The sequence below is a fragment of the Rhinoderma darwinii genome, chromosome 8 (genome assembly GCF_050947455.1).
Source record: "Rhinoderma darwinii isolate aRhiDar2 chromosome 8, aRhiDar2.hap1, whole genome shotgun sequence".
NCBI lineage: Eukaryota > Metazoa > Chordata > Amphibia > Anura > Rhinodermatidae > Rhinoderma > Rhinoderma darwinii.
The window spans coordinates 17852480-17874252 of NC_134694.1; the positions used below are offsets into that span (position 1 = coordinate 17852480).

Here is a 21773-nt window from a genome sequence, read left to right on the forward strand (position 1 = left end):
GAAACATCTGTGGGATGAATTGCAACACTGATTGTGAGCCAGGTCTTCTTGTTCAATATCCGCACCTGACCTGCACGAATGCTTTTGGCTGAATGACCTTGTGGAAAGTCTCTCCAGAAGAGTGGAGGCTGCTATAGCTGCAAAAGGGGGCCCAACTCAATATTAACACCCATAGTTTTGCAATAGGATGTCCAACAACCTATTATAGGTGTGATGGTCGGGTGACCACATACTTTTGGCCATATAGTGTATATAATGTGTGTGTCTGTGTATATGTGGTGTGTATGTGGTGTTTGAGCATGATAGGGCATGATAGGGTTGTATTGCGCGAGCTAAAATGCACATACTCATCTACACGAGGCCGTAGCCACAAATAAATGTCGTTCCCAGGAAAACCTCTTTAGCTAAATGGGTTGACTGAGATGGTATGCTTTTTTTGCAGAAACAGCGCCACTCTTGTCCATGGGTTGAATCTGGTATTGCAGCTAAGCCCCATTCAAGTGAATAGGGCTAAGAAGCAATACAAGATACAAGCCATGGACAGGGGTTGACATAAATGCATCCACATGTAATTGACATTGCTGGTGTAGTTTTTGTTTTGACTGGCTCCAACAAAAGAAAAGGAAAGCCTAGTAGAGTAAACATATCCTAACTAGGGTCACATCAGAATGTGAGTCAATAGGAGGGCCGCTGTTGAGCAGTGCTATAGTATGTGTCCTCCTTTCTGTGTCTGAGTTTTCACCCCTGAGGGTGCAAAAGGAAGCAGACGCCCCGTCTTGTTTCAAGTCCTTGGCTGAAGAACGCTCGGTCTGCCCAGGCTTGTTGTTTTTCAAGTCAACCTATATGACTGACAGCCAGCTTTCTGCTGCTCCATACTATTCCACATATCCTACTAAAGTAAAAAAAAAAAAAAAGCAGGTGCTGACTTCATCACCCAGGTGTGCTGTTCTCCCTGCGGGATTCATAGTCAGCAGGCGTCACCCAGACTCAGTCTCCCAAAAAAAAAACCTAAGGCTGGAAGGCCAAGAAGCCATAGAGTTCAATTTTTCTTAAAGGGGTTGTCGCAGTATTAAATGTTATTGCAATACATTTCAGCATTAAAAAATAATTTGTTTTGTAATTTACCTTATGTTACAAAAATGCTCCAGTTGCGATATTTCCTTTACTTCATTATATTGACGCCCCCTGGTGTTCAATCTGGATAGTAATGTGCATGTCCTTGTAAGGAGCTGATTGAGGTAGGACACACAAGCTCAGTTCCACTCTCCTACTGTCACCAGTCAGTAGAAAATGCCTTCTCTGCTTGTCAGTAAAAAAGAAGCTTTCATTCAGCAACACAGCTTGTAGTGTAGATGGAGACTCACACAGTAAGAAACGCAGCAGTATGCTCAGATGAAGAGAGCCTGCATACAGCACTGCTTACATATAGTGTGGAGCTCTCCACTCTCCTGCTCATCCTCTCACTATGTGTAAGCTGCAGGCTCTCCCTCTTCTTGAGTTATATAGGGCTGGGCTCTCCCTCTTTTTCCGTTATATAGAGCTAAGCTCTCCCTCTTCTACAGTTATATAGGGCTGGGCTCTCCCTCTAAAAAGACATTTAATTGGGGACATTTGTAAAGCTTCTCCTAGAGAGGAGGCAGATGCAGTAACACAGAAAGACCTGTCTATTACAAGCTACAACAGGAAGGGGGAGGAGCTGCAGCACAAAGGACATGCCCCCTGAGCTGCCATTCTGAAGAAAATCCTAGCAGAGCAATAAATGGGAAGATCTCTGGATCCATGCAAGATACACGGCTGGTTCTAGGTTTGTTAGAAAGAGATGATTGTCATGCACTATATTACGTCAGATTTTTTTTTATTATTGATTCTGTGACAACCCCTTTTAAGAACTTAACTTACTGACTGCCAATGTCTGGTATTATTACACTTATATATCATAACGGCAGACATTTTAGAAAACCGATTTTCATATATTCTATTAAAAAATTCTGCTTTAATAGGAGGTTCCCTGTTTGTGATCCCCATCTCTTTGCCAGAACGGAGGGCGGTTACAAGAGTGTCTCTCGCTCTGGAGGACCTGTCCTGCATTACTCAGACAGTCCATTGATTTGAATGGGCACTGTGTAATGGTGAATTTCCCATGTGGTGGCGCTGCAGGGAAATTGAATACTTACTGCCAGCTTTCCCCACACTACTATTCTATGCCATTAGAAAATCTGAATGAATGCTTACCACTTTTGTGCTGGTGGCATGTCTTCAATATGCTCCACTAGCAGTTCTTATGGTTGACCTGTAGCAAGGCTGATGACAGATAGTAAGGAACTCCAGCGATGCCACCCTTGTTTAGAGCCCTTGTTTAGAGCAACAATTAGAAAATATGTTGGGTTAAAATAACCATTAATTATACAAATAATCCTTAATGTCGAGTCCTTAAACAAGAGCATATTACTTTTCAACTATACTATTAATAAGGGTGGGGCTATGACAACCTTTAAAGGGGTTGTCCACTTTGAACAAATATTTGGAACATTTCAGTCCCTCCATGGAGCAGTTGAAACGTTGTACTAGTGACATAAGTGAATAAACAGATTCATCCTCATCATCATTATGGAAGTGCTGCCTTCTTTGCTTGTCGTTTGATCTATAATAGGGGAACCCGGTAGTAAGTGTTCATTTCCACAGCGCCACCATAGGGGAAATGAAGCATTACATGGTGCTCATTGAAATCAATGGGCTCTCTGTTTAGTGCACGCATGTGCCGGGTCCTACAGAGAGAGACATGCTCTTTATAGCCGCTGTCTGCACCGGCTTATTAATTAATGTCCCAAATCAAGGATTCCCCTCTATAATCTCAGAATCCCTAATACTCTTCACTAGACTGCAGTTTTCTAAATTACATACATGATTCTTTCAAGAGGGAATCCAGACCAAATGATCTTCTCACATGTATCTATGATCTATCAGAAGATTATTGTGACTGGATTCTCCATTTATGGACACTATGTACATTCATCTCTAAGGGAATTGATGTTGATCGGCCTATTCTGCCAATATGGATGAGCATCCATAGTCCAAATTACAACCTCCTACAGCCATGGTTCCCAAAACCAGGGCTAGGTGACTAAATCTTAATAGAATTTATATTACAAAGCTTAAACACATCTTCTGCTCATTATTTTTAGCCCTAAATGTTAAAAATGGAATAGCCCTTTAAATTAGCCCTAAGTTTCATTGATTTAACCGTACTTAAACCAGACCCATGAACCAGAAATGGAAGCTGATCCCACCAGAGAATAGTAGGAACCCAAGGACTGAAAAGATGGGCATGCGCATGGACCCGGGATTCTCGTCAGAAGTTACACCTTCTAGATAAAGGCGTATTTACCGTATAAACACTCTATATTTGACAAAAAATATGGCTAAAACCATGCTCTGAGTCCGCAACATCCCAACCCCCCTTGGTTCAGCATTGGATTTTGCAGAGCCGGTGAGTCCGTGAGTTGTAACCATAATATGGACGATAAGATGTAGACATAGTGGCCTAATTCCTTTTACTATACTGCAATTTAATGCATGTGAACTTTCAATTAGAATGACTACTATTGTGGGTAACATAAGCTGTCTGTTAGATACCAGCTCACACAGTAAAGTTACTTAAAGAGGCTCTGTCACCAGATTTTGCAGCCCCTATCTGCTATTGCGGCAGATCGGCGCTGCAATGTAGATAACAGTAACGTTTTTATTTTTAAAAAACAAGCATTTTTGGCCAAGTTATGACCATTTTCGTATTTATGCAAATGAGGCTTGCAAAAGTACAACTGGGCGTGTTGAAAAGTAAAAGTACAACTGGGCGTGTATTATGTGCGTACATCGGGGCGTGTTTACTACTTTTACTAGCTGGGCGTTCTGATGAGAAGTATCATCCACTTCTCTTCAGAACGCCCAGCTTCTGGCAGATCACGCTGTGACGTCACTCACAGGTCCTGCATCGTGTCGGCACCAGAGGCTACAGTTGATTCTGCAGCAGCATCAGCGTTTACCTGCAAACGCTGATGCTGCTGCAGAATCAACTGTAGCCTCTGGTGCCGATGTGTCCTCGCTCGTCTGACACGATGCAGGACCTGTGAGTGACGACACAGTGTGATCTCTCGAGAACACGGCTGTGTCTGCACTGCCAGAAGCTGGGCGTTGTGAAGAGAAGTGGATGATACTTCTCTTCAGAACGCCCAGCTATTAAAAGTAGTAAACACGCCCCGATGTACGCACATAATACACGCCCACTTGTACTTTTACTTTTCAACACGCCCACTTGTACTTTTGCAAGCCTCATTTGCATAAATACGAAAATGGTCATAACTTGGCCAAAAATGCTCGTTTTTTAAAAATAAAAACGTTACTGTAATCTACATTGCAGCGCCTATCTGCTGCAATAGCAGATAGGGGCTGCAAAATCTGGTGACAGAGCCTCTTTAAAGGGGGTTTCCCACCATACTAAGCGGTGGCATATCACTAGGATATACCATCAGTTACTGGTCCATAGAATGAAGGAACAGCAGCGCTGGTTGAGTGCTGCTGCTTATTACCAAGGTCGGACCCCCCCACCAATCATAATGTTATAGCATATCCTAGTGATCACATTATTAGATAGGAATATCTCTTTAAAACTTGGCACGGCTTTTTAGATAGCCATTGCCTTTATAAATATGATGCCATCAGATACACAGTCATAACATATCCATCTGCAGACACTACATAATATATTCTTTTAAAAAGACAAAATATAAAAAAAACACTGCCATAGAGAGTATCTAATACCCTTGATTATATGACACTGGCACATTATAAAACAATTGTAGATTCTATGAAAAGCTCCTCTATTAGTGATCTCCTAGTCAAGAAGAAAGATATAAAACAATTCTATGTCCGCATACTACATACAGTACAAGGCCATGTGCACACTGGTGTTATGTGGCTCTGCAGACTGATCAGGTACATTTTATTTAATAGCAGAAACCAGCAGGAAAATGAAAGAGCTTGTCTGAGATTAGAAGAAAAGTCAGCTTTTTTTCCCCCTCAGAAACAGCGCCACTCTTGTCTATAGGTTGTGTCTAGTATTGCAGCTTAGCCCTATCCAAGTGAATGGAGATGAGCTGCAATACCAGACACAGCCAATGGACAAGAGTGGCCTAAATTTAGAAAACATGGTCAAATAAAAAAATTGCTTTGGATATTGATCTCTGCTCGCAAAGTTGTCTTTTTGAAGGACTTTAAAAATCCAATTTGAGAAATGCTTTGGTAGGAATCTTTTTTTGAATATATGAATACAGTCCAGGTTAGTGTCGGTCTCCCATCCATCATGCTTTTATTTGCCTAGGATCCTGCAATGCAGAGATTTTGGCGGTTCCGCTGACCTGCTTCTTCTGTTGATTGACTCAGTGTCTGTAGAGAATGATACTTCTGCAATATTTATACAGACGATGGGGATGACAATGCCACCACTGAGGTTGGCATGATCCAGAGAAAGCAGGCCATTGGATCTCCCGGTGCCCGAGTAAGTGAGATGGAAGATTGACCCTGACTTGTGCAAAAACTGAAATTTCATTGAGCTGGTAAGAGATGTTGACGACATGATTAGTAACGAGACAACCTCTCGTAATCTCCTAAATACTAGGGTGTGGGCATCATATTAGTACCTGACCAAAAACAGAAAATGCTACATTAGAGTAACATAGGAATAAATGGGCAGGATGAACAACAACAATTATTTCTCCATTTATAATTAAAGAGGTTGTCTTGATCAGCTGATCATCGAGGGTGTGACTCCTGAAACCTCCAGCGATCAGGCATTATCAAGCTGTAGAAAATCAAACATTTCCCCTGCAGCGGCCACTGCAGGAGAAATGAGGTATGACATGCTGATCATTCAAATGAATGGCCAAACATGTAATACATGGACAGGCTAGGTCCTCCAGAATAGGAGCCACTCTATGACATCCATATACCATAATAGCTTCCATATCAACACTAGACATAGCACCAATGTGCACAGACCCTTACATGTCAGGTATCTAGGCCAGAGTCCCTCACCTTTGATATAACTGAAAAATCCATATTAACGCATATATCTTGTGTGTTTTTCTATTCGAGATAGGAATTGAAGTGTTATGCTGACCACCATTCTCATTAAAAGAGAATTCTGAACAATCTACAGAAATGTTTACAGCTAAAATACAGGTGGCACGGGGCTTACATAGGTCTTCTGCTTATAGAATATGGTGATTTAGTGGAAGGCCACCAAGACCATGAGTTGAAGCCAGTGACCCTGGCTGCCCAATACTTCCCTCTGATCCTGCACGACTGGGTCAATAATACTCATTAACTCTCTGCAGCTCAGTAATTCCATGTCTCTTGTCCATCACTGTCTTCTCCATTTCTTCTCCATTCAGTGACTACTGTATGAAGAAAAATTTGCAGCATCACAAAGCAATCCGAGCTGTGTGCTCTAATGTACACATGAAGGTCCCCATTAACCAGTGCCTTTGTGCTTTCTCAGTTGCATGTGTAGGCTTGCGTCCTTTCACTGCATGTATTGCAAGTCACGTGGCAGCACCAATGAAATTTACAGTGGCACTGCCATGTGTGGATATACTGAAAGGTCTTATATCCCCGACCACAGCACAGGAGCTGACAGCTGTCCGGCAGAGTGGATGCGCGGTTACAGAGACGTCCATGTGTTCCCATACTTCCTGTGGTATTGTCTCTCTCACAGAAGTTAGGTGAGCTGTCTATATACACCAGGTCAGTCTCCGCTGGCTTGTTGTAGCTTTGAGGATTTTTAAGTTTTAGAAATGTTGGGAGTTGTTGACGTCTTCCTCTGATTGGCTCAACCATTACTGCTTCCTTGTACCTGTCCTTCAGCATGTAGCCCACCTCTCTGAAATGGGGCAAGGTGACCCAGCATGTTTTCACTGTACACGAGCCTGAGACTCCATGACACTTACACTCCAAGTGAACGTTCTTCTCTAAGAGCTACGGAAGTTGAACATAAAAAATAAATAAATAAATACAGAGATTAAAATTCACTTGAAAGAAAGTTGAAAGAGGTTTATTGATAACTTTTTCAGTGTCCTTTTCATTAACCACAGACCTTAAAGGGGTTCTCCACATTAGACAATCCCTTTATGTCAAAAGAAACTCCCGACGATAAGCTAATCACAGAGTGTCCTGCTGCTAGGACCCCAAGTGATCAGCTGTGATCTATGAGGCTGCAAAGTTTCATTTTTCTGCAGCGCCACCACTGTTAGAAATTAAACATTACACAGTTCTCATTTAAATCAATGCGCTGTCCCTAATGCATGGATGTTTAGGGTCCTCCCGCTCTTTGTAGCCGCTCTGGCTAATATTAAAGGCTCCTGAATGAGGGACCCTCATCTATTTATTCCCTTATTGGGTAGTTGAAAATGTGTAAACTAAATCAGACAACTCCTTTAAAGGGAAAACATGATGTAAACAGAAATGATGTAATAATTAGTCAGTCCTTCCGACTAAGTTTAGTAAGCGGCATATTTACTAAACAGGGCCTGAATGGGTTTGGTTTGATATCTAGCCTGATGCTCTAGATCCAGTGTTGCCACTCACTATAAAGCTGAATGGCTCAGTCTTGGAGCGTTAATACTGCCATTTGATCATTGATCCGGGGACACCACGGTCGCTCCCTTCCATAGCGTTTTTTTAACTTTATTTATAGTCAACAAATTGAAAATCTAGTGGTTTTGTAATATATCTTCAATACCTTTTTGCTTTAGTTTTACTTGTTTTATACTACATGATATACATTTTTGCCCAGGTTAGGGGCAGTCTGACATTCCAAAAGTTTTACTTACTTGGGCTCCCTTAGATCTAAGGATTTCCTTTCTACTTGTTCTGGTTGCATCGTCACAGAGTGGCGTTATAAACCCCCAAGTCATTTATATAATTTAACTACATATTACAGGACATGATGGGGGCAGTATTGTATAGGGGACAGTTTTCTGACACCACTTTCTGCTGAGTGTGTCATGAATTGGTGGCAGCAGGAAGAGCCCCAAAAATGTTTGTATAGAACAGTAGTCTCCAACCTGTGGCTCCCGAGCTGTTGTGAAACCACAATTTCAGCATGTCCCAATAGCTGCAGGCTGTGAGTTGTAGTTTTGCAACATCTGGAGAGCCACAGATTGCAGACCACTAGGTAAACCAGGTTTGGAAGTGGAATATTTGCCCATTTCAATGCCATAAACCAGTCAGCATTACAAAATGTCATCATTCATACTCTACCATCAAAAAGGCTGTTTATTCCAAAAATGTCTGATATTACCTTTCTCCCCACCAGGTTATTGTGCAGATTCATGAGAGTACGGGCATTGCGCTTAACCTCCCTGGCATCCAGAAACTCTTTGGACAAGCGTAAACCATGTTTCACATCAGCAGAGCATCCTCCCCATCTCCATCCTTTATCAGGGTCTTGCTTTCCGTGTTTATCCCGGTCACAACCGCAATAGGTCAGGTTGCCATGACTGCAGGCATTGGTGATGGCATGGGCAATACCGGCAGACAGGATGGCATAGTAAAAGGCTGCTTCTCTGCTGCCTGTCAATGAAAAAACAAGAATTTTTGTTATATATATATATATGTATAAATATAAAGTATGCAGGGAGTGGGATATAAGATCTTAACAGCAGTCGCACAGTGGTTGGCATTGTTGCGTTGCAGCCACTGGGGTCCTGGGTTCAAATCCAACCAAGGACATCATCTCTGTGGTTTTTGTTTATTCTCTCCATGTTTGGTTGGGTTTCCTCTGGTTCCTTCTACACATACTGAGATGTTAACTGGTTTCCTATGAAACTGGCCCTAGTGTCTAAGACAGGGATTCTAGATTGTGATCTCTATTGAAAATAGGGACTGCTCTCCCAATATACAGTACTCCACCGTATGCCATACAGTGGCATATCTTTCCCAGAGGACCCTATGTTTAAAAAAATAAATAAATAAAAAGAAATAAAAAGGAGAACAGTATACTGCGTGGTATACTTTTTTTTCCAGTGATCCTCCGTATAGGAAAGTGCAGCAAGCTATGATTTTCTATACATTACGTATACGTATACCGTTGTTTGCATATTACCAATCACGGTGAAGCAAACAATGAAGGCTCCAATATAATGACAGCAGAGATCTTGAAAAACATGAAGAATTGTTACAGAAAGTATATTGGAAAATAATTTTTATACAAAGAATAATATTTGTTGAAACCGGTAGTGGGTTTAAGTTAGAAAACCATCACCTTAATTGAGAAAGATGAAGATTTAAAAAAGGAAATGAACCATAAGTAACATGGTCTTTATTCCCACTATGGACATTTATGGCATAACCACAGGATCAATGTGTATGATGACATACCTCCCAACCATCGCAGATCCAGCGGGACTGTCCCAAATTGCGGGTGGTGTCCCGCTGTCCCGGGCAGCCAGTGGTATGTCCCAGTGTCAACTGCATCTGTGAAATCAGGATCCAGATACAGTTGAACACAATGGTGGAGCAGGGAACCGTCAGCACCCTGCTCCACCAATCACTACAGAATGCCAGCTGTGAGTAGCTTGGCGCAGACTGGCGCGATTCAGTGATGTCATCACGCCCGTCTACGTGTAAACAGGAGATGTGCTGCTGACAAGAAGCAGAATGAATGTGGACGTACATTCGTCCTTATTCCGTTCATTGCTCCCTTTAAATGAAGTAAATGAGCACCAATGGACATGCTGTCATCGTCTATCGGCGCTGGTTAGTGGTCGAAAAGCCACCTTTATGGCTAGCAGGAGCCTCCATCATAAACGCATATAATAACATGTCGCGCCAGATTTCCAGATGTATGTCCTGCCCCTTATTACCATAGCCGCACCTCCGGGTTATGTCAGCGCCGGATTTTTGGAGTGCCCGGACGGAAATGAATGCCTCTGAATTGTGCCAAATTGTGGTTCTCACAACAGACTGTGTACTAGGGCTACACCTAGTATCTATAGTTATGCCACCTTCCAGGTATTCCACACCGCAGTGCCTATGCAGTAGTATAGCAGTGCCAGTGCAGTAATAACATCCACATAGAAATGTAAATACCATTGTGTTATCCAAGTAATGAAGAATGATATAAAAGATAATATAACATCTGGAAAAGAAACAGTAACATAATGCAAACACTGGAACATTGCATTCACTGGCGATTTATTGCCTGGAGACAAAGGAATTTGGAAAAACATTTCATAATTGTCTGGAAAAAGGAAGATAATAAAACAAAATGTGTTATTGAATATGTTCATTTATACGTATAAGATTCAGTGAGTATTTATACTAGAGACGTGAAGTACGATAAGATAGGATTGTATACATTTTTATTGTTATATATGTCCCAGCAATTCTGACATGCAGTTGGTAAGCAAAGGATTAATGGAAATTTCACATTACACCACTATTCTCTATATAAATTGCTTTACAATATCGCATAAGCCAGAAAATATAGCAAGGGGCCCCAACGTAAATCTGTACTGGGGCCCCCAAACATTACATCCAATTGAGTCTTGCAGCTCAAAATTGCATGAAATGTATACTATAGGGAATAATATATATCACATGCAACTTACATTAGCCCTTGCCTTATAGCACTGCTGTCCTCTGGTGTGGTAGAGAGGCCATTGGCCCTGCTCAACCACTGAAGCCCCTAATGCCACGTTTCTGAATCTACCAGTTGTGTTATAGACATCAGGTTTATGGTGTCAGATTCTGCCATTTTCACCAAGATCTGTTTACTGGGAGACCGTCCAGACAAACGCCATTGGGGAAAGAAATAAGACAGTTTTGAATTTCAACTAATCTGTTCCTATTGTTTCCCCCAAAATAAGTGAGACCTGAGGTCCCTGAAAGTCACTTACCCCCCTCTCACTAATAACATAACTAATAACTAAGGGTTTGTCCAGAGAGATAAAACTGATGGCCTATCCTCAGGATCGGTCATTAATGTCTGATCGGTGGGCTGACTCTTCGCATCCCTGCCGATCAGCTGTTTTAATGAGGCGGCGGCACTCGTGCGATCACTGCTTCCCTTCATTCCTGGCACACTTGTCACCCGGTTCACAGTATTACAGCCTTCTATTCTACTATTAACTTAAATGGGAGAAATCTACAATACTGTGAACTGCTTCTACAAGTCTCTTGGCGTTTGAGAGTATGAGAGTGTGAGCGATGAAGGGGAAGCAGTGCCGCGGCCACCTTAAAACAGCTGATCGGTGGGGGTGCTCAGAGTCAGACCCCCACCGATCAGATATTGATGTCCTACCCTGATTACCCTGAATTTTATCTCTCTGGAAAACCCCTTTAACATGCCAGTTTTACTAACCCCCAAGTGCGATTCATATTAGCACCAACCCATGTCGACATAATAGTACATTAGATCATGGTGATCTAGTAGTATGTTCTGGGAGAATCTTTGTCCATAACAAAAGGGGCACCATATACTGGGATGAGTCCTTGAAGACAGTGTGCTCAGTCCTTTATGGCCTAGTGGTACTTGCAGGTGTCAGTTCCTGGTGACCTAGTGGACTATGCTGGGGTTTAGTCGCTGGTGGTCTAGTGGCAAAATGTGGAGCAAGTATTTCATGACATTATTATACTTTCCTTCACTGCCACGAAGTCAAACAGCTCCTATAAGCCTATTGGCTCCCCCGTCATTTTTTGGTATACAGAGTTAAATGGTCTGTTGGGAAATCTGACCCTAATTATTATTGGATTGTATGATCGGCCGACAATCTGGAAAAACTGTCAAAATTGGCGTTTTCGGCCGACATTTATATCATAGCTATGGCCAGCTTAAGACAGTGAAAGACAATCTGTTGCCCTTTAGTCATAGAATTGCATCAGCTAAAAAGCTGTACATTGTCGGACCTTGTATAGGGCTGATATCAGACTCTTTGTGAAACGATATAAGCATTTACTGTATAAGGCAGGTACCTCACACGCACCTACTTTTAGCTCCGGTCCAAAGAGACTTGGTTCCGCAAAGGAGCTGCAATTCCATCGGCTCTGCTGAAACTGGTAACGACATTCTTCGGTTCCTAATCGTGCACCCGTCCCTATGGCTACCATGGCATCTGGACGAGCTTCACAGATACTTCTCTGTCTCGGTGAAAGGCCTGGCATTTTTCGGCAGATAATACTTGCCCCAAGAGCTAGTACAGAAGACACCCCTCTGAGAAAGTGAAGACAAACAATGGATTAAAATGTAAAAAGGGCAGTAGTGAAGATATGGTAATAAACAGAATTTACGCCTGTCTATCTATCTATCTATCTCAAATCTATCTATCTATCTATCTATCTCATATCTATCTATCTATCTATCTATCATCTATCTAATATCTATCTCATATCTATCTATCTATCTATCTATCTATCTATCTATCTATCTATCACATATCTATCTATCTATCTCATATCTATCTATCACATATCTATCTATCTATCTATCTATCTATCTATCTATCTATCTATCTCATATCTATCTATCTATCTAATATCTATCTATCTCATATCTATCTATCTAATATCTATCTATCTATCTATCTATCTAATATCTATCTCATATCTATCTATCTATCTATCGAATATCTATCCTTCTATCTATCTATCTATCTATCTATCTCATATCTATCTATCTATCTAATATCTATCTATCTATCTATCTATCTCATATCTATCTATCTATCTCATATCTATCTATCTATCTATCTATCTCATATCTATCTATCTATCTCATATCTATCTATCTCTCCATCTATCTATCTATCTATCTAATATCTATCTATCTATCTATCTATCTATCTCATATCTATCTATCTATCTCATATCTATCTATCTATCTCATATCTATCTATCTATCTATCTATCTATCTATCTATCTATCTATCTATCTATCTATCTATCTATCTATCTATCTATCTATCTATCTATCTATCTATCTATCTATCTATCAATCTATCTATCTATCTCATATCTATCTATCTATCTCATATCTATCTATCTATCTCATATCTATCTATCTATCTCATATCTATCTATCTCATATCTATCTATCTATCTCATATCTATCTATCTATCTATCTATCTATCTATCTATCTATCTATCTATCTATCTATCTATCTATCTATCTATCTCATATCTATCTATCTCTCTATCTATCTATCTATCTATCTAATATCTATCTATCTAATATCTATCTATCTATCTATCTATCTATCTATCTATCTATCTATCTATCTATCTATCTATCTATCTATCTATCTCTCATATCTATCTATCTATCTCATATCTATCTATCTATCTCATATCTATCTATCTATCTATCTATCTCATATCTATCTATCTATCTATCTATCTATCTATCTATCTATCAATCTATCTATCTATCTCATATCTATCTATCTATCTCATATCTATCTATCTATCTCATATCTATCTATCTATCTATCTATCTATCTCATATCTATCTATCTCTCTATCTATCTATCTATCTATCTATCCATTATTTTACTCGACTAAAATTAACCTAATTCTATAAATTAAAGTACAAATTTTGGAATTGAAACGAATGTGTCATAGGAAATGCTGCTTTATGGTTTATTGCTGCATTATAGAAAAACATAAATTGATGCACAATTTTATAAAGAAAAAACAATGACATGTACGCTTTGAGGAGAGCCCTGCACCTGCTCCTTTCAAGCAATATAACACCCTGAAAAGCCCCCCTCATTTTTGCAATGTGGCCGGTTTCCGGTGCATTGAGACAGCACAAGCTCATGAATATTGATCAGCAGAGAACTGAGGGTCATTCACAAAGTCTCATATACCAGCCATAGAATACATCTCTATGGGTGCACCAAACATATGACAAATACACAGCTTCATTCTAGGTTTGGGTAGATCTTCTGTTTTAGCGGAAATGGACATAAAATGAGTAAGGGCATAGATGGACTGAGCAATTAAGAAATTGGGCAATGCCCATAGACCTGGCAGTTGAGGGGCCCCACAGGCTGAGCTGTCTGCTAAAACTATCAGTGGAGCCGATTATTATTTACATCAGATTAGGTGAGATGAGGCCCCATTTCATTTTCACCTCAGTCAACAAAAAGTCTACTGAAAATGTTATTGACTATTCAATAAGCTAAGATGCTGCAGGTACTGGTGCCAAATTTATCCAGTAGGATCCAGACATGATCGGGTTAACATGAGATTGTGCCAAGCTGGGCAAAGATGGGGGTGGAATGGTGGCAGATAACAGGTCATGAAATCCTCTATCGATCTATCCACAGTCTGTAACTGGACTACCCAAAACAACACAAGGGGCCTTTCTCTGCCAGCCTCCCAGAACAAAACGCCTGTGTGCTCCGCTAACAGATCAAGCGTTCTGTCACTTAACACTAAAGTCACATTTTTATTTATTTATTTATCACGGAATAAAAGGGATGCTCACTGGGCTTCGTGAGAGCGAGAAGCTGATGAAACATGGAGGGAGACATTGTAAGCTCGGTCATTTTAGCTTTTCTGCAAGCTGCGGATTATACATGTGTTGGGTACACTGACACGACATAAAATGCTCCTTGAGGCGTAACTTGGGCCCCAATGCAAAATCTGTAAGAGCACCACCCGACTATCTTGCGAAATTTATAGTACTGGTCTCCTCCTATGGGCCAGGAGCACTTTTTGAGCCCCCTCAGGCGACAGGGCCAGGGTACGACTGCTACCCCTGCACCCCTATAGTGGAGTACTGACTGTACCTACAATATATGGGAACAGCACTAATGTACAACAATCTTCCATAAGGAAAAAAAGACTACAAGTCCCGCTAGAAAATTCTATAAGACACCAATGTTTCTAAGACCAAACCTATCACCATTTGTGAGAAGAAAGCCCATTTCTCAAATCATAAAAAAAGCACTTGATCCTCGGATTAACCTCAGCATTTGTTAAAGGAGTTGTTTCACAATGACCACCCCTGTCCATATGTCCTATCAGGCTCGGACCCCCTATATGTGTAAAATGGAGAGGCGAACTGAACTGTAAGGGCTTGTCCACACATAGCGGAACAGCGGACAGAAAATAAGCAGCAGAATAGAGTAGCAGCAAAGTGGGTGAGATTTAACAAATCTCCTCCACAAGCTGCGTAAAAATTCCCTCCAGAAATTTACCTATGGTCCGTATTTTTCGTGCCGTAGCATGTCAATTCCTGCTGTGGAAAGTGGACTGAATTGCTGCGTTTTTCCGGAGATGTCGCCATCTCACAGACTTGAGAAAAACGCAGCAAAATACGCACATTTTTTGCAGTAAAAAAACACAGGAAATTGTGGGTTTTTTCCGCAGCGGAATGTATGCGAGCTTCAACGGAATTGCTGCAGAAATTTTCTGCAGCAAATCAGTTACGTGTGGACAAGACCTAAGTGCGGCTCTCGCTTTGGCAGACCCAGTGCATCCATGTATTTATATCAGTGGCCATATCTCTGCCTCTACAGGGGAAATACCTCTTATTTCTTTTTATTAGATGGTCGTCGCTGAGAAGAGAGGACCATGTTCTATACGGTCTCTGGTTATAGACGTATATATGTGCAGCTAATCTGATTTATTACATAGCCATACAACGATAAGAATGATATAATGATATGCCTCACCCATTTACCATGCAGTCGCTTGTTTAATTAAGATTGATTTGCTTTTCTGTCTGGTCTAACTTGTCTGGAACATGTCTAGGTATCATAGCCATGTCTATCTGGGCACATCTGCCAAAGTACATGAGTAAGAGCAGCTATGTGGTATGATCTTGTGGAGAGGACAGCTATCGTAAAATCAGTGCGGAGTATATTTCATCGGATAAACCAGTTTCCGTTTGCGTGTCCTTTACAAAAAAATCACCTGCAAATAGAAGTCCTTAGAGGGGTTTTCTCATGAACGCAACCTGTTTACATACGCCCTATTAGGCTGTATTCATACATCACGTATTTGTTGCAGATTTTAGTGCAGATTTTTGAGCCAAAGATTTAGAAGTGGTTTCAAAAGGGATGGGAGATATAAAGGAAAGACTTACACCTCTTGCACACGACCGAGATCGGGGCGTGAAAAACGGTCCAAGTATCGTCTAGATTTCCCGGCCCGACCAAGGTACAGGGGAACGGGACTCCTGTCATCATAGACATTTTATGATGTTAGGAGTCCCTGCCTCCCCGCAGAAGTGCTGTTCCGTACTGTGTCATTTTGAACAGCAGTTCCGTGGGGAGGCAGGGACTCCTAGCATCATAAAATGTCTATGATAACAGGAGTCCCGTTCACCTGTACCGCAGTCAGGCCGGGAAATCCGTCCGACACACGGATCGTTTTTCACAGCCCGAACTTGGTCATGTGCAAGTGGTGTAATACTTCTCCTTCCTCCTGGACATACTTCTGGCTTTGGCTCAAAAATCTGCAACAAATATGTGATGTGTGAATCCAGCCTTATGCAATAGGAAGTACATAGATTGGACCCCCCTTTATGAACTAGAACGGAGAGCCAATCACAAGTAGCTCTGGCGGACCAAGCCAATCCATGTAATACATGGTTAATCATTCATTCATTTAAAGGGCCAGCATGTAACACTACATCACTAGTGGCCACTGCAGTGGAAATATATGACTGTCTGCATATTTCCCCGGCCATAACAGCTGATCGCCGGAGGTTTCTGAAGTCCAACAAGGGGTGATCAGCTGATCGCCGGAGGTTTCTGAAGTCCAACAAGGGGTGATCAGCTGATCGCCAGGATGTCATCCATTTAAAAACGGACACAGCTTTTACATGGGTTGTCACTGAGATTTTTTCTGACTCCTGAATGGAAATCTAGTATCCAGAATCACTACAAAACTAGAAGATTCTGTAAAAATGGAAATGATAGGACATTGCTCCCTATGCAGAGGAGAAAAAACCATTTTAAAATGATGCCACTTTTTATGAATAAAATAAAAAATATTGTTTTGACCCTTTCTGTGTTTTTAATATTGGCATTACCTCAGGGACCTTTCTACGGTCAATCTACGCAAAATTGCATTTGTCTTTAAATATGTATTTGGTGAACATGATCCAATATATTAAGGCGTTACATGCAAGATAATTCCTCACGTAACTATTATTATTGGAATAGCTCCCTTTACCTGCAAGAAGTTTCTGACAATACAGCGAAGTAGCTGGGGGGTATTTAGAGTTCTTGTGGCTTCCCTGCTGACGAATTTGCAGGGTGTCTTTATCAATAGAAAGCAGATAATACACTATATTTGGGAACGGTTATTTAAGCAATTTCCTAATATATAAGAACAGGTCCCTCATCAACAAATCTACACAAAAACCGATCTTCACATTTATTTCCAGCGAAGTGCTACCTATACAAATGCTTCCATAGCACTCCTAGCGATTGTTCCATATAGAACCTTTCCGTAGCTGTTGTTTGCCCATTTACCTGGCTCCTATTTTACGGTAATGAACAGGTTGGCACAGTACATTGCTGTACACAATAAGAATAGTTCTTACATATAACGCAGAAGTTGGCAGAGTAGCAGAGCTGTACAGCCAGGGTGCAGAGAGATCACACCGGGGCACCCGGAAGAGGACTTCCCCACATCATGCTAAGGAACCTGCAGGGGGGAGTGATGGACAGCGGAGGGTGGGGGGACCAGTAGTGCCAGGAGGAGAGGACTACAGCTGCCAGACTGTTGCATTCTTTGAGAACAATCTGCTCTAGACTTGCACATACACACACATACAACGCCAGGAGGAATGAAAAATATGAGAGTGCAGGTTGCTGGCAGGGAAATGGGTTGCTGTAGAAACAGGTGTGTTTGTTTGGCTGCACTGGGGGAGGCGCCAGGTGGTATTTTGTCACGAAAACATCACTTGTGGCGACACTGCCCTTTGTGGGCAAGTGCAGACGTTGGCACACCCTGCCTCAATCTGCTAGGGACTCCGGTATTACATCTGTGCCAGCTTCTATTGTATTTACTGTTCAACAGAAATACTCCGATCATATGTGGTGCCTACACCTGCACACCAGTTCATGAAAGTACGAGCAGATCCATGTACTACAGTCACTTATGCTTAAAATTTATCTGCGGATTGTGAAATGTGGATCCAGATATAAATGAATTTTTTTATGCATCTCTATGGATCTTAATCTAAATCTCTGCGTCTTCCTCATATACAGCAATTGCATTTGGAAAGAGATGAGCTTACCCTTCTCCGCAGAGCATCAACCCAATGCAGAGCACAGTGTGACACAGGTCCAGCACGCTCAGCTTCAGTCTCATACTGTTTTCAGGCCGTCCCTTACCCCACTTGTCAGTCTGTAGGAAATTTTCCTTCTTCACAAATTACCGAGCTCATTCTACCTGCAGGAATTAAAGCAAAGTGCATGCGTTAGGGAGGAGCACAAGGAGGATCTGGATGAAAAGTGATCTATAAAGGTTCCCGGTCTACAGAGCTGTCACTGCTCCTTCCAAATGCAAAGCGCCACACAATGCAACTGGTGTCTAATACTGATTCCCTCCCCTGATACGTCCTTGAACGCCTTCAAAATCTCGAAGGAGCTCCATACCCACCTCTAGCATTTCATTATTATGACAGCTGCCTGTCTCCTACGATAGCACAAACCCATCATCACTACAGTATTTAAGCTGATAATGGAGTTGTTAGTTATACCCCCCAACAATAACAGAGCTGGTACCTTCTCCTGGGCTCGGAGGGCACACATCTGTCCTTTAGCCCCACTGATAGGTGGAAGATGGACGTAAAGTCACCTGCGGACAGGTGGGTTCAGTCTCCATACCTTGCAGATGAAAAGAACCTTGCACTAGTGCTTGCCCTGTACTAATTTTACCTTAAATGTTTGGAGGCGTGTAATAGTTCTGGGGGGGGGGGGGTGAAGTAGAAGGTGGGTTAAACAATTCACTTACTCCTGCCAAAAAATATTCTCTCCTATTCATTCCTCCACTACCTGCCCCCTCCTTTAGATACAGCTAGAGGACTGGGAAGGGGGGGATAGCTCGCTGGGTGGGACATACTGTCAAAGAAGCAAGTGATATTGGTTGCAATTATTGTCTTCAGATCAAGCCCCTAGGAGCACAAAATCTAAAAAATACCAAAAAAAAAAAAAAAATGAATGTAGCAAGGTGGAGGCATTGCAGCCTGCGGGGCTGTCAGCAGATAGGGAGTGAGGGGGAAACTGTTATCACAAATCTTACTGACATCCTCTGCTACATATCACATTCATATTTATATCTATGTGGAAGCTATAGCTGGATGTGTAAGGAAATATGTTCTGTCCAACCAATCGCAGCGCCAAACACCTGCAGACCTGTATTTATCGCGCTGCCCGAGGGTGCTGTGAATGATGAAGCATGTGAAACATTACACAAGTAGCAAATCTCATCGAAAAAAATAGCAGGGATGTATTTATTGTGACCCCCAACACAGAGCATTTCCAGCTATGTGCCCCTGGATTTAAAGGGCATCTCCATCTGAAAGTTTAAAATGATCATTAGTTACAGAAGTTTATTAAAAGGTTACTCTGAGCAAAACTGATACTGTGTTATGTCCAGCGCACAAAGAGCACCAAAGAGAATTCATGTGTCATGCTCCGCCCCCTCAGGCGATTATCTCTACTGTAATACAGACAGGTCGTGCTGCTGCCTTCTGGGGAACGAGTGACCAGGTTCGTGGGAACCCCAGAGTTCCATGGAACAATGGTTGGCAATCGCTGATCTAATGTGTATGGGGGCATCCTGACTGTCCCCTGTGGAAAAAGGACTTCAACATGCCAGATCAGTCTCCTAAGACATAAGTTTCTGCCAGAAGCGTCTCGCAGGAGAAAATCTTACTCTCTCCATTGACATAATGAGCCAATCCTGTGATCCAAGCGTGAATTGTAGATTGAACAAGCATTTGACACTCAGCTATCTCATGGGTATGACAGGCTTAAAGGAAAAGTGTCATCTATATATATTTGTTCTGACCTGTTTTTATTTTTTAATTGTAGGCTTTTTTTTAATTCTATTTTATGTACATGATTATGGGGGTAGCCATCTTGCCTGAGCTGCGAATAACAGCATTTAGAAAAATGCTTTATAGCAGCCACATGGACCATAGGAACCTGTGAAAAGGAAGGGACCCATTGACATCTATGGATGTTTTCTAGGCATTCTCTGTGACCTCAGCAGAGGTCATTGTGCAGAGACGGGGTGGCGAGCTGTGTCCATCACCTATTGTCAATGGTGGATCCTGTGTTATCTATGTAGAGGTGTTACCGGTCAGTGTAATCTTGCCTGCGATGATAATGAGATGACTACTGAGAAGTGATCTCTACAGAACAGGAAGGGTCAGTCTGTTATGAGGCCCAGTGGCCAGAGTGAAAACTGCAACATTTTAAGATAATTTTTTAATATAGATATGACAAAGAAAATATAAACTTGATTTAAACAATAGGTCATTTTTTGATGACACATTCCCTTTAAGTGTCCAGTTGTATACAAACGACCTATTCCATTGTAGGTATTACGATATGAATGCTATTATTATACAGTATATAATACCCATGCCAAGGTACCCAGTAGTATATTTGGTATTTAATGATTATCAGTGAGTAGGATTTGTAGAGATCCTACCATTTCAACGGTGATGACTGCATTTGTAATTTAAAGACCATCCATCATCAGCATACTGTCAGGTATAACTATTGCATTAGGGCTGACGAGAGAAAAATTGGAACCACATACATAAGTGATTAAGCCAAAAAAGAATACCTATAAATTCAAGGTCATATATCAATGAGTATAGTTGCATATATGGGACCCCATGCATAGAAACACCAAAAAGTTATCCCTATATGCTATAATAAGACCAAATCAAACGTATCTTAGAAAAATACAAAATGACTTTATTGAAGACAAACAGCACAGTTGATCAAGACACTTTAAAAATTAACACCCATAAAAACAATGTACAATAGTACACAGAAAATAGACAGTGTTGAATATAGGGCAGGGCAAGCAATGGTAGTATAATGCATACTATATCATAGACTATAACGTATGTATCCTGAGTATAAATATACTGATAGTAATCACCACAGCAAAGGCCTATAATATGACCACAAAGATTGTAAGGTAACAGTCATAGAAAAGAAAAGTCATAAAGACCTCAAGATACGCATACCAAAAACCCACCACGCGTGTTTCGCACCTGGCTTCGTTGGGGTGTTCTGACAGTGTTGTGGCAGTGGAATGGCGCATGGTGGGTTTTTGGTATGCGTATCTTGAGGTCTTTATGAGTTTTCTGTGACTGTTACCTTACAATCTTTGTGGTCATATTATAGGCCTTTGCTGTGGTGATTACTATCAGTATATTTATACTCAGGATACATACGTTATAGTCTATGATATAGTATGCATTATACTACCATTGCTTGCCCTGCCTTATATTCAACACTGTATTTTCTGTGTACTATTGTACATTGTTTTTATGGGTGTTAATTTTTAAAGTGTCTTGATCAACTGTGCTGTTTGTCTTCAATAAAGTCATTTTGTATTTTTCTAAGATACGTTTGATTTGGTCTTATTATAGCATATAGGGATAACTTTTTGGTGTTTCTTCACATACATAAGTGGCCTTGTGTCAAGTGTCATTGATAATGTGATA

The 21773-nt window shown here is 41.2% G+C and overlaps 1 protein-coding gene across 1 annotated transcript; it reads right to left on the reverse strand.

Moving 5' to 3' along the window:
- Positions 1-4525: 4525 nt before the first annotated feature.
- LOC142659337 (protein Wnt-7a-like) lies at positions 4526-18567 on the reverse strand. The gene is made up of 4 exons (XM_075835371.1): positions 18315-18567; positions 12039-12265; positions 8354-8625; positions 4526-7029 (listed from the first exon to the last, which is right to left on the reverse strand). Exons 1-4 carry the CDS (start codon positions 18386-18388, stop codon positions 6550-6552), a joined length of 1053 nt encoding a protein of 350 aa, XP_075691486.1. The 5' UTR covers positions 18389-18567; the 3' UTR covers positions 4526-6549.
- Positions 18568-21773: the final 3206 nt, after the last annotated feature.

Coding starts and splice junctions, on each gene's coding strand:
- LOC142659337 (XM_075835371.1), bottom strand. CDS start 18,388: ATGAGACTGAAGCTGAGCGTGCTGGACCTGTGTCACACTGTGCTCTGC. Junction 12,266..18,314: donor TTGATGCTCTGCGGAGAAGG/GTAAGCTCATCT, acceptor TCACTTTCTCAG/AGGGGTGTCTTCTGTACTAG. Junction 8,626..12,038: donor TGGACCGGAGCTAAAAGTAG/GTGCGTGTGAGG, acceptor TTTCATTGACAG/GCAGCAGAGAAGCAGCCTTT.